This window comes from Amblyomma maculatum, chromosome 6 (genome assembly GCF_055883805.1).
Source record: "Amblyomma maculatum isolate TAMU_Amacu chromosome 6, ASM5588380v1, whole genome shotgun sequence".
Taxonomy (NCBI): Eukaryota; Metazoa; Arthropoda; class Arachnida; order Ixodida; family Ixodidae; genus Amblyomma; species Amblyomma maculatum.
In genome coordinates, this window is record NC_139349.1 from 37,663,668 (window position 1) to 37,676,194 (window position 12,527).

The window sequence follows — 12,527 nt, forward strand, 5'->3', positions numbered from 1 at the left end:
TTCATTACAGTTTGAATATTCGCACACACCAATTTGAAAGTGCATTGTATTGCTCATTTCACTGTGACTGGCTCGGTAGATAGCTGCTAGGTTTTTTGTCTAGAGCAGTTGGTGTGTCACTGGGCAATCAGTTTTTGTCTTTTTTCAGAGAAGTCATAGGTGCACTATAACTTTTGCTCCTGATATCTTTCTTTGTTCCCCAGAATGTTCTGAGGAGTTTATATAGAGCAGGCACTGATGAGTTGTGTGATGTTATCTTTCTTTTTTAAAATGTGTTAGCATTAGAACGCTCACGGCGTACACCTGAAGCCTCCGGTGGCAGGTGGCAAATTGAGGGAGGAAATTCCCCTCTGCATTTTCAGAGGGCAGGTGAAGTGGAAGAAGACGAAAAGCCGGTGGCAGGCAAGGAGTGATAGGTGAGAGTGAGTGGGAAGAGGCAAGTCCCTCTAATCAGAGAGGAGGAGGGAGAAGGGTGATGAGGAAAGGGTGAGATGCAGTAGAGTAAAAAGGCGGTACAGCTTGCCACTTTGTGCAAGATTGGAGCAGGGAAAAGTGGCTCACATGACGATTGGTAGACTGGACCACTCAATCTCCTCGCATGGTCTGAATTCATCAGCAGTTACACTGTTAGGGGAACATCAGTGCTGATGCATTCTCTGCCACATCAATTTCATTGACTGTCTTTTTTTTTCCTTTTCCTTGCAGCGGGAGTATTACACTGTGTTGCTGAAATATTGGGTCAATAATTCCATCGAGGAACTTCGAAGCATTGAAGGTTTGTTGGAACATCCTGTGCAGCCTTTGCTTGTCCAGTAGGGTGGTGGGATGTCTAAGCTTGATTTTAGTTCTTTTTTTGCCGCTCAGAGGAGAAGCCCATCCTGCAGTACATGGCCAAAATGAAAGCGCAAGGAAAGCCAACGCACGAGGTGTCATCACAGCAGCAGCCCAAAAAGGTTTGTGTGGTCATTCTGAAGCGCTCATGTGGCCCTGTTTACTGTATTAATTTTGACAGCTGCATTAGGCCTTCTTCAGGGGAAGATTTACACACAACTTTTTGAGGGGCTACGGTTGAACTTGGATGTAACAAATCTCTATGTAACGAATTGCTGAATTTAACAAAGATTTTAAATTCCCCAATGCCACACCCACTGAAGCCAATGTATTTTCGACCTGTATGTAACGAAGTCGTTGCGGTGGTCAACCTTGATGTAACGAACTCGCGTAGCTGGTCAGTCCCTCTAATTTTTTGCGCTTTTACTGAAAATTTGGCTGAAGAAATGCATTAATTTAGTGAATATTAGAACTCTAAGGAGCCAGCAGCTACATGAATGCCTGTAATCGCAGAAATCAAGCAAAATTGGCGATGATGATGGTAGTATTACCATCTAGCGCCGCTCTGTGGCTAACGCAGCAGCCTCCTTAGGCGTTGGTAGTGTAGTGCAATACTAGGTGGCATTAGTAGCTGCTTTAAGGGGACAAAGCGTATGCCTGTGAAATACACAGCGAGCACTAAAGCGTGGATGACTCGGGCAATATTTTCTGAATGGCTGAAAGACTTCAACCAGGATGTCAAGCGGCAAGGCCGTCAAGTTTGCCTACTTCTGGACAATTGCGCTGTGCACCATGTTGAAGGCCTGCAGCTGTCTCACATCGATCTGCACTACTTCCAGGCTAATTGCACATCACTAATACAGCTGCTGGAAATACTTGCTGCCTCCTGGCAAGAAGTCAGGGCAGAAGTTATTAAGAAGTGCTCTATGAAGGCAGGGATTACAAAAAACGCACAGGCTGGTGCCGGCAACGAGGAAGAAGAGACTTCAGCTTCATCCGATGTGACCGAAGTGTGGGATGAGCTTCGCAGCAAAGGTGGTGTCCCCGAAAACGTCGACCTGAGTGGCTTTTTGTTTGCCGACGCCGCCGCCCTAGCTATGGAAGAAATAAGTGATGAGGCACTTGCCAAAAGCATGCAAAATCTCGATGTCAGTGATGATGGTTCCTGTGAGCCAGATCAGTGTGACGTGCCCACCGCGAAGGAGGTGATGAACGCAATCGACGTATTGCGCGGCGGCGCAGGAGCATTACATGATTTAGCTTCATTGGAGTGCCGTGTTGTGCCTTCGCTCGTGCGCAAACAATTGGTGATTACGCAGTTTTTTACTGTAAAATAAATGCCTGAAGGGTGAGTTCACCTTCACTGATATCTCATACCTTTCGGTTTCGTTTCTGCATCATTCGTGTGAGCCTTCATACAAAATCTGCATTTAACGAAAAATTGCAAACTTTTGTCACCTTCGTTATATCCAGGTTCTGGTTGGAGTAGGAGGAAGATGAGGAGCATGGATAATCAGTTTCACATGTGCCATGAGTTTCATTTTTGAAGCGAAATCTTCACTGTGCTAGGCAGAGCTGATCTTTGTGTGGGCTACAAGCTCTTGCTGTGCAGTTCAGGTGTCCAGAGAAAAAAGTGAGATGTACCGTGCCTTCCCTTCCTATAAACTAACACCATTCAGCGTGGGCTAGCCACTGGCCTCCAAGGAGCCACAGGACAAAGCATGGCTAAAAATATACTGTGCCTTCCTTTCCTCAAAACATCTGACCACTTGATGTAGAACCTTGTGGACCACTGTGGTGTTGCACTACAAAGTCATAACCTTGACCCTTCGACATTTAAAACTTGGAGCTGAGGAGAGAGAGGAAAGGGTTGCAGCATGTGATTAATCACGTGGGTGACATCACATCACACCATTGCACGATGGAAACAGCCATGACTTCAATCAAAGGGTTAAGAACGAGGAGCAACCACGCCTCGTCTCAGAGCCGGCCATGGACGCTTGTGCCGATGATGCCGCGCCCAGCGCGTCATCATGCTGTGAAGGTGTCGCTGAATACCATTTTTAGCTATACTAAACCTTTACTAATTGTCTTAATGGGAGAAAGGGGTTGACATGGTTTTTCAGCGAGAAATTTCTTGTTCGGGAAGGTTGGGGGAGGAGAGGGGGTACATCCCCCCCCCCCCTCTTGTGTTAGGTAGTCATTGTTTATGTGGCAGGTGCTGAATCGATCTTACCAGTACCATATTCTATTCTTCCATCTTCACAAATCAGCATGGAGACCCAATTTGTACAGCTTTACAGGAAGAGGGTATCAAGCTTTAAACAGTCTGCAGAATTATTTCCGCACATTCACAGTTCAACGTGTAAATGTGCATGTGATTGTTTTGGAGTCTAGGAGTGGACATTTATATGACTGATGATTTCTGGAGGCAGTGAGTGCAAAAAGGGCTCGTGTGGCACTCCTGTCTGTTCTAAGACTGCATTGCATTGATCAGCTGAATGAACCGTGACCTAGCTGCATGAATGGAGCATGTATGTGTGTATGCTGTGTAGTTCAGCTCCTATGTTTCTGTGCCATGATGAGAATGTACTGTCAGGTGCTTTCTGCTCCTCATCTGTGCTGTTCAGGTTTGCAGAATAGCAACTTTAAATGTTGGACTGAATGAGTTTTGAATCTCTGCATAGCAGGCAGCACCTTTCGTGTAACATGCTACTCTTTGAAAGACACAGGTCTATAAAGCCTTTATAATAATTAGGTGCTTCTTGCTCTGCACAGTAAACAATGCATGCATAATCAACAATGTGAGCGCACTAGGCGAGCGTCCTGCATATTTGTTCCTTTTTTATCTTGCGCCGTTTTTCAGAGTTTGTGTTAATATGCCAAACTGGCAGTTCTTACATTAAGAAGCTTCTTCGATAATTGTCTTGTAATAATTTAGTTCTCTGAACATAGCTGTCTGCTTTAAAGTTTTGTACCACTGTCACTGCCAGAAAATCTCATCAGGTGCCCTTGATTTCAGGGTCTTGGTCAGCTGCACCAATGTGTTATTCAGGTAGTCACTGTCATTTTGTGCACCAAACTGTACCGGAAGTAGAAATATTGATATTGTGTTATACAGTGTCAAGATTAGTAAGTGTTACAGCGGGCTTGCAGTAACTATACAGATTTGTAGTGAAGGGCAGGTGTGCTTGCCATGCTGCCTTAAATAGAAACCACGTTTTGAATAAAGGAAGGATGTAGGGTCTGTTTCCTTGTTGGCAGACACCTAAATGATTTTTTAACTGAATTTACTTATAGGAAGAGAAAGGCGCGGTAACTGTCTCACTTGTTTTTCTGTGGACACCGCAACCGCGCCGTAAGGGAAGGGAGGAAGGTGGGAGTGAAAGTAGAAAGAGAGAAAGAGGAGCCGTAGTGGAGGGCTACGGAGTAATTTCGACCACCTGGGGATCTTTAACGTGCGCTGACACCGCACAGCACACGACGCCTCTTCGTTTCGCCTCCATCGAAACGCAGCCGCCGAGGTCGGGATCAAACCCGGGTACTCCGGCACAGTAGTCGGGCGTCTTACCACTGCACCATTCCGGCGGGGCTGGCAGACACCTGAACACCTGAACTGTGCTGCAGGGATGGGATGAGAGAGAGAGTATAAAGAGAGCTGAAAAAGTATGTGCACTACATAGGGTGAAATGGCAGGTGTGGCTCAGTGTTAAGTCTCTCTGTAGGCTTTAAAAAAAAAATGATCGGCGACACATAAGCTCCGCCTCTAAAGGTATGACGTGGTAGCATAGGCGACCACCCGACATATGAAACCTGGCTTTAACTGAGCCGTACGAGCGTACCTGTGTGGCCTAAGAGTAGCAGGCCTGATTCAGTAAAGCGAAACTGAAGTCTCAATTCTTTTTATAGATAACTGTTCATTTTTTTTCCCTTTATAGTAAAGATGCTTGGTAAAAATTGGTTATAGTGAAGTGCGCCTGGCCACCGCGACATGCTTTCCATGAAATTACATCGCCGCACGCGAAACAAATTTTTATTTCCTGGGGGGAAATTGTTTTTATTTTTATTATTTGGCTTTACCACCAGGCTCTCTAGCTCCGATGAGAAGCCAACTTTAAGTATACCTTGGAGCCGTGAGGGAAAGCATAAATAAAAGAGAAAATAAGAAAGAAAGCACAAGGCGGCGGCAAGAAGTGGAGGTGCGGCGTGTGCTGCTCTGCAGCACGTGACACTTGACTGCCGCATGCATTTTGCATCTTTTGTCTCTTAGAAGGCATAGACAGCAGAAGACAGTGTTATACTCATGCAAGGCTTTGGTATTCACAAGAAATTCGACTCAGTTGTATTGGTATCCACATTGCATTCATGCTAGGAGGGTGCTTCCACAACTTGTAAACAAAATATCTTATAACTGAAAAAAAGAAAATTATGCAAAGAAATGATCAGAAAGGGATGGAATGTTTTTTAGTTCTTTTTTCACAGAGCAACAAAACATGTTTAGCAAGCAGCCATTTAATTACCAGGCAGCATCTTCAGGGTCTTGTCATCACCAACAACTGATATATAGTATAAAGATTTGCCGGTCCAAATGAGTTTGTCACAAAGGTGTTCTACTGTAGTCCGGCATGGAAACCAGAAGGTATGCTTGTAAAATATGACAGCATATATATATATATATATATATATATATATATATATATATATATATATATATATATATATATATATATATATATATTAAGATGGGGGTTTATTGAGCAGATCACCAAGACTCGATCAGCAGGACTGGGCAGATCAGCAGCGAACACAGTCAGGTCCAACACGCGCAGCGATCACGATGCCACTGACTGGAATGTATCCTCGTGCACTATCCTCGTGCACTTCTTCTTCTTCACAATATATATTTATATATGTGTGTGTGTGTGAAGGAAAGAGAAATAAATTTACAAAAAGAACAAAGCTTTGTGTTACTTTACTTGTCGACTTTACTGGTTAGAGCCTAAGTAGAACCGCGCTCATACTTGACTGGGTGGACTGTTTGGTCCTTTGGTCATTTGCTTTCTTAAACCCTTAATTAACAAAGCGAAATTTTCTGTGGCCTGCTCTAAGGATTATTTGCTTTTTTAGGTGCTCTTAGCCGCCGTAAGGAGTGTTCCTGTTTCCGACCCCATTGGGTCACTCTGCCAAAGAGTCATCGCAATAATTTGTGAGCACTCATTATTGTCATGTTATTTTTAGGCCTCGCTCCCCATGGCGGGAGCAGCTGGGGGAGGGCTTCGAGTCCCTCATCAGCGATAGTCTATGGCATAAGGGAGTCGTGCAAAGACGGTGACGGCGGTCAGAGACCCGTTCGATTTCCCATCAGCACAAGTGCATGTGGGGGAGGCTCTTCGCTTGAAATAGAAAGCAGCTTCGGTGGGTGCCGCCATCATGCAAAGGCACGCAGCTGGATGAGAGCAGCGGCCTTACAGACGTGTTTTGTGACAACAAATAATAACTCCTCCTAAAACTGCTCAAGCACATGTGCTATGGCACAGTTTATAAGCATTCTGTTTTGGATGCAACAGAAGCTAGTTCGAATTCCTTTACTCTAACTTTTTGCTGTTCCATAGATAAAATTAGCAGCGTGCAAATTACTTACAATCATTTCTGGTCTGTGTTACCTTTTCGGTTGTGTCCACTTTGGGACAAGCTGTCTCTGCCACTGCACTTGAGTGCGTAGATGTTCCGTAAAGTTGAAAGAGCAGAATTAGCTTGTCATAATTTTGCATACAATAGCACAGGATGCCTATGCAGGCGCTTAAATCGAGAAACATTTTTCGATAAGCCATGAAGAGAAATAATTTATTTCAACGGTGAGCCTGGAGCTTTGCTAGGAGAACTGGTGCATCCTCTGTACATCATACCAGCCCCTCGGTCGCCAAGGCAAAGTGACATTCTTGAAAGCATGGCGATCTCCTCACCTTGCTCACATTGTCTGCTTGTGGCGCACTGTCAACTCAAAGTTCTTGTCTTTCTTTTTTTTTTTTTTCAGCCATTGCGGCCTATCATCATAACTCGCAATGAGGTTCAAAAGCGAGTGTATGGAGTGGGCTACCCAAGCATTCCCAGCATGACGGTGGATGAGTTCTATGCCAAGCGTTACCCCGATCATGCTCAGCAGGCGTCGTCAAACAGTTCTGCTGTCAAACCGTGAGCAACATGCTTCTCTTTGTGAACTCGTGCTCAGGTTAAGGTTCCCTGGCTTGTTTTCAAGGAAATGTTCAAGAAAATGGGTCAGGCACTTTGGTACTGATTGATTGATGAAAATACAGACATCACTCCCCCCTTCCCTGCTTCCCAATTACGGGGCTGGATATTATTGAAACAAAGGTTTTGTTTACATTTGCAGGTAACATGTTTGTTGACTATTTGCCTGCACCAGCAGTCATCGAAACACTGTTCCATCCTTTTTAGTTACACCTGGTTGCACAGTGCTGCAAACTATGAGTGAGAACTACAGTTGAACCTGGATGTAACGAACCTCTATGTAACGAATTCCTGAATTTAATGAAGTTTTTAAATTCCCCAATGCCACACCCATTGAAACCAATGCATTTTCGACCTTTATGTAATGAAGGCGTTGCGGCGGTCAACCTTGATGTAACGAACTCGCGAAGCTGATCAGTTATTATTTTTTGAGCTTTTACTGAAAATTTGGCCAAAGAAATGCATTAATTTAGTGAATATTAGAACTCTAAGAAACCAGCAGCTACGTGAACACCTGTAATCGCAGAAGTCAAGCAAAATTGGCGATGATGGTGATGATAGTATTACCTTCTAGCGCCTCTCCGTGGCTAACACAGCAGCCTCCTCAAGCGTTGGTAGTGTAGTGCAACACCATGTAGCATTAGTGGCTGCAGTTGATTTCTTTGTAGGTACTCTACGTGCGTGTAGCACATGCAGTTTTTGTGCACGTTGTGCATTCGCCATCTTGTTTGTTATTCTGCGTCTCGTGTGTCTGCGGATTTGCGGTGTTGGTTCGCCCAGCGTGTTTCGGAAGTGCTACGCTAGCCTTTCTGCCTGTATTCGTGGGGCTCCGCTTGTATCTGCGGCGTCAGTTCATCGTGATGTGTTCAACGGCCAGAAAATGAAAAGTTTTGTCATTTCAAGACAAACTTGCCATTTTAAATGCGGTCTCCACGGGCAAGAAGAAGAAGGACGTCGCTGCTTGTTTCAACATCCCAGCGAGCACCCTGTCAACAATTTTGAGTGCAGAAGAGATTAGAAGTGCTGTGGAGTCGGGAACAAAGGCTAAGTGAAGATTGAAACTGTCAACATATGATGATGTGAACAAGTCAGTGTCCACGTGGTTTGTGGACACGCGAGCCAGGAACGTGCCCGTAAGCGGAGCGATATTACAACAGAAGGCGAAGGATTTTGCCTGCATCTTGGGCCATGATGACTTCGAAGCAAGCAACGGGTGGCTACAAGGTTTCAAGAGCTGACACAATGTCATCGGAAAAGTCATGCGGTGTATCTGCCTTTGCAGACAGCGATGCTGCTGCTTCATGGGTGGCTGACATGCTTTCTGGAATACTGAGCCGCTTCGAAGCGACTGAAATCTATAATGCCGACGAGATGGCCGTCTTTTATCAGATGCTTCCCAGCCGCACGCTAGCGCTTAAAGGAGATGACTGCCGTGGCGGAAAGCAAAGGAAACTCCGCGTAACAGTTCTACTGTGCACTTACCTCGACGGCACTGACAAACGAGTCCCGCTAGTTGTTGGAAAAAGTGCCCGTCCCAGGTGCTTTAAGGGGACAAAGCGTATGCCTGTGAAATACACAGGGAACACTAAAGCGTGGATGACTCGGGCAATATTTTCTGAATGGCTGAAAGACTTCAACCAGGATGTCAAGTGGCAAGGCCGTCAAGTTTGCCTACTTCTGGACAGTTGCGCTGTGCACCATGTTGAAGGCCTGCAGCTGTCTCACATCAAACTGCACTACTTCCTGGCTAATTGCACATCACTAATACAGCCGCTGGACAAAGGAATAATCAACAGTTTTAAATGCTGTTACCGGCGCCAACTGATACAGAAGCTTCTTCTGAACATCCGTCTGGAATGGGAGCTGAATATCGATATTTATCAGTCAGTTGAAATGCTTGCTGCCTCCTAGCAAGAAGTCAGGGCAGAAGTTATTAAGAAGTGCTTTATGATGGCAGGGATTACAAAAAACGCACAGGCTGGTGCCGACGACGAGGAAGAAGAGACTTCAGCTTCATCCGATGTGGCCGAAGTGTGGGATGAGCCACGCAGCAAAGGTGGTGTCCCCGACGACATCGACCTGAGCGACTTTTTGTTTGCCGGCAACGCCGCCGTAGCTATGGAAGAAATGAATGATGAGGCACTTGCCGAAAGTGTGCAAAATCTCGATGTTTGTGATGATGGTTCCTGTGAGCCAGATCCGTGTGACGTGCTCACCGCGAAGGAGGTGATGAACGCAATCGACGTATTGCGCCGTTTCGTCGGCTAGCGCAACGACGAAGGAGCATTACATGATTTAGCTTCATTGGAGCACCGTGTTGTGCCTTCACTCGCGCGGAAACAAGCAGAGATTACGCAGTTTTTTCCTGTAAAATAAATGCTTGAAGGGCGAGTTCACCTTCACTGATATCTGAAGCCTTTCAGTTTCATTTCTGCATCAATCATGCGAGCCTTCACACAAAACCTGCATGTAAAAAAAAAATTGCGAACTTTTGTCAACTTCGTTATATCTAGGTTCAACTGTATAGTGACAGATGCCAGAAAGAGTAATGGGTCAAAAACTAATATAAATCGCTCCCGCCACACACAAATTAAGCATTCTTAGTGTACAGTAGTATCCATTTCGGTTTCCACACTCACGACTGTTATGACACAGGAATGTACGCCCCCTGAAATAAACAAGGACACTGTGCAGTTAAAGCAATAGTGCCCTGAGATGTGGTCATATGGTGTACTACAGTGCAGTCCCCTTGTAACGATACCAGACATAATGATATATCGCTTATAACGATCAAATTTTTGGGATTTATCAATTTTTCCATTGGCCCAATGCAAAAATAAACCAGATATAACGATCGGTTGTCGACAGTATATCGGATACAATGATAGCTTTATCGCCGCCCGGTAGATCTTTACCCCGAAAATTTGTCCTAATGTTTGATAAAAAAATAAAATACTTAGAAGAGAATAGCGTGAGAACGGCGAGAACGGAATGGCAGGACAATCATCATCGTAATTGCTTTCTATAGCTGCGCAAAGGGTGCGGCCGTATAGTGATCGCCATCGCCGATTATGCATGCATGGAAGACTGCGCCGACTACAACGATGGTGTGATAGCTCTCGAGATGAAACAGCAGATTCATCGGGGGATTTCTGGCAAGGTTTCAAGGCTAGAAGCCTCGGGACAAAAAATGGGCATTCGCACTCTACGATTTTAGCAATCATCAAGGCTAGGGATGTCCAGCAGTTCGTCCAGTCACTGGTCGATTTTGTGCACACAAGAAGGACTGCCACCAGCGTACGCGCTACTGGAAGCGATTATCAAAGCGATTGTCAAGCTTCAGCTGCCGCTCAAGCAAGCGCGAATTTCCTATCCTTCCTTAGTATGCTTAAGTTATTTTATGGCTACTGATATAGCCTGTAATTAAGTTCTTAGTGCTCTTTATGATGATTAGCAATCAACCAGATTCACTCATCCCTAGAAGTAGGCAGGCATACATGGGGTGTTTATTTTTCTTTGTTTTTTATTTTTTTTACCAGTCCAGGTATAGCGATAATTGGATATAAAACATTCGAATTTTCCGGTTGTTTTCAATATCGTTATAAGTGGACTGCACTGTACACTGATGATGACAGGGTTTCACCGCAACAGGTCGCTTCGGTTTGTGTTATGCAAGTTTCAATGCCAAATTAATGTTATCAATCTTCAATGATACTGCTTTTGCTATACTTGCAATGCTCGACTTGTTTTTATTATTTTTTCCACCCAGTTTTGTGCTAAAAAGTAGTGAATCTGCTGGTCTTGCCTTTCTCTTAGTTTTGCAATAGAAAGCTGTTTTAGTGACCACATTTTGATACCGCAACAGATGTTTACACTTCCCAGACATATATTTTTTTCATTGAATGCCATCAGCCAAACAGTGAAGGAGGAGGTCAAAATTATGGTAACCCCTTTAAAAATTGAAGTGGCATTGATGTGATGTATTTTAAGTTTCAACTGTAGGAGATTGTGAGACGTTTAAGAAAGAATGTGATAGGAAAATTTATTCACGTGTTCGGGAGCTGAGTTTAAGCCCAAGCTACAAGACGTAATTAAGTCATGTGGCATCACATGTAGGCCATATCGCCTACTATCTGACCGGTCGCAGAGGTCATGATAAGTCGTGTTACCAATGATAGCGACTCATGTAGACAGGCTATGTTATGACATCATTTTATGCAAGACATGTCCGTGAGATCTTGGATTGGGATCTGGCCATATACAGACCAACTTATGCTGCAGTGCAGTAGCTTGTGCAGTTATGTAATGGTTATGCAGTTATGTGAGGTAATGTTTTGGCGTACGGATACCCTTAGCTGGAGCCTGCAGGACTGGGCAGCTGATCCAGAGAAAGCAGCACGAGAGCTGGAAGAAGAAGAGGCTGAGAAGGAGGAGCTGGTCGAAAAGGATGACCAGGCAGCTCTGGACTACAAGCGTGCCATGGACGACTGGAAAGATGGTGAGTAGGGATCTGTACCGCTTTGTTTTGCTTTTTTTATTGCCATAATAATGTTACTCAGCGGTATTTGCTGGTCATGCTGAGGATAAAAAAGTGCGACAGACTCCCAGAAGAAGACGACGCAGACGAGTGCTGAGACCTGTGCTGTGTTCATTTTCACTGGTGCGGACAGCTGTCCGTCTGTGAATCTTCTCCGTAACAGTATGCTAAGGTGCACCATTTCATTGCTTTCAAGAAGTGCCTATAACTAAACCGTAGAAATGTATTTTGTTTACAAATCTCTTCCTTCTGGGAGTCATTGTGATCTCACTTGGTATGTTTGCATAAAGCCAGCATGGCTTTCAGGGTGAAAAATTGACGTGCTATTTTCGAGCCTCTAAGTGCAGTTATGGGAGCTTTCGTGAAAGTCTAGTGTTTGATATTGGGTCACTTTAGTTTCAGCACGTTTTTGCATACAAAATATGCAAATTGCACCGGACACAAAGCTTCTTTCGAGCAAAACATGGCACGGCACCTGTCTATGGCATATGAGCCATGTCTGTTTTACAACAAGAAAGTTGATTGCTAGGGTCACATAAATTATTTGCTGGAAAGGCCAGCGCACAAGGCGATTATGTGAGCACGTCCTAAAAGCTCTCCAAGTTTCTTGAAAGTGTGTCCATAATATTTTTTTTATTTTTGGTTTCCTTTTTTTTCTCACCTTTTTTGAAGTGCAGGTCAGCACTCGCTGGCATTCCACTTACCGTATTTACTCGCATAATGATCGCACTTTTTTTTTTAAAATACTGATGCAAATTTCGGGGTGCGATCATTACGCGCGGTAAATTTTCTACAAAAAATTTTTGAGCACCGAAAACGCAAACAAGTTGCAGGTCAGACGTCTTAGAACATATATCTCGATTACAACCAAAAATAAAAGCTGAGTAAGGCTTACCTTCGCAATAAACAC

At 44.5% G+C, this 12,527-nt stretch overlaps 1 protein-coding gene across 1 annotated transcript in view; it reads left to right on the forward strand.

Moving 5' to 3' along the window:
- The window catches only part of Tap42 (immunoglobulin binding protein Tap42), a 31,017-nt gene that overhangs the window by 15,794 nt on the left and 2,696 nt on the right, over nucleotides 1-12,527 (forward strand). Inside the window, exons 6-9 of the mRNA XM_084606496.1 lie at nucleotides 706-775; nucleotides 865-953; nucleotides 6,866-7,023; nucleotides 11,436-11,578. Coding sequence (XP_084462622.1) covers nucleotides 706-775; nucleotides 865-953; nucleotides 6,866-7,023; nucleotides 11,436-11,578 — 460 coding nt within the window. The remainder of the gene's footprint in view (nucleotides 1-705; nucleotides 776-864; nucleotides 954-6,865; nucleotides 7,024-11,435; nucleotides 11,579-12,527) is intronic.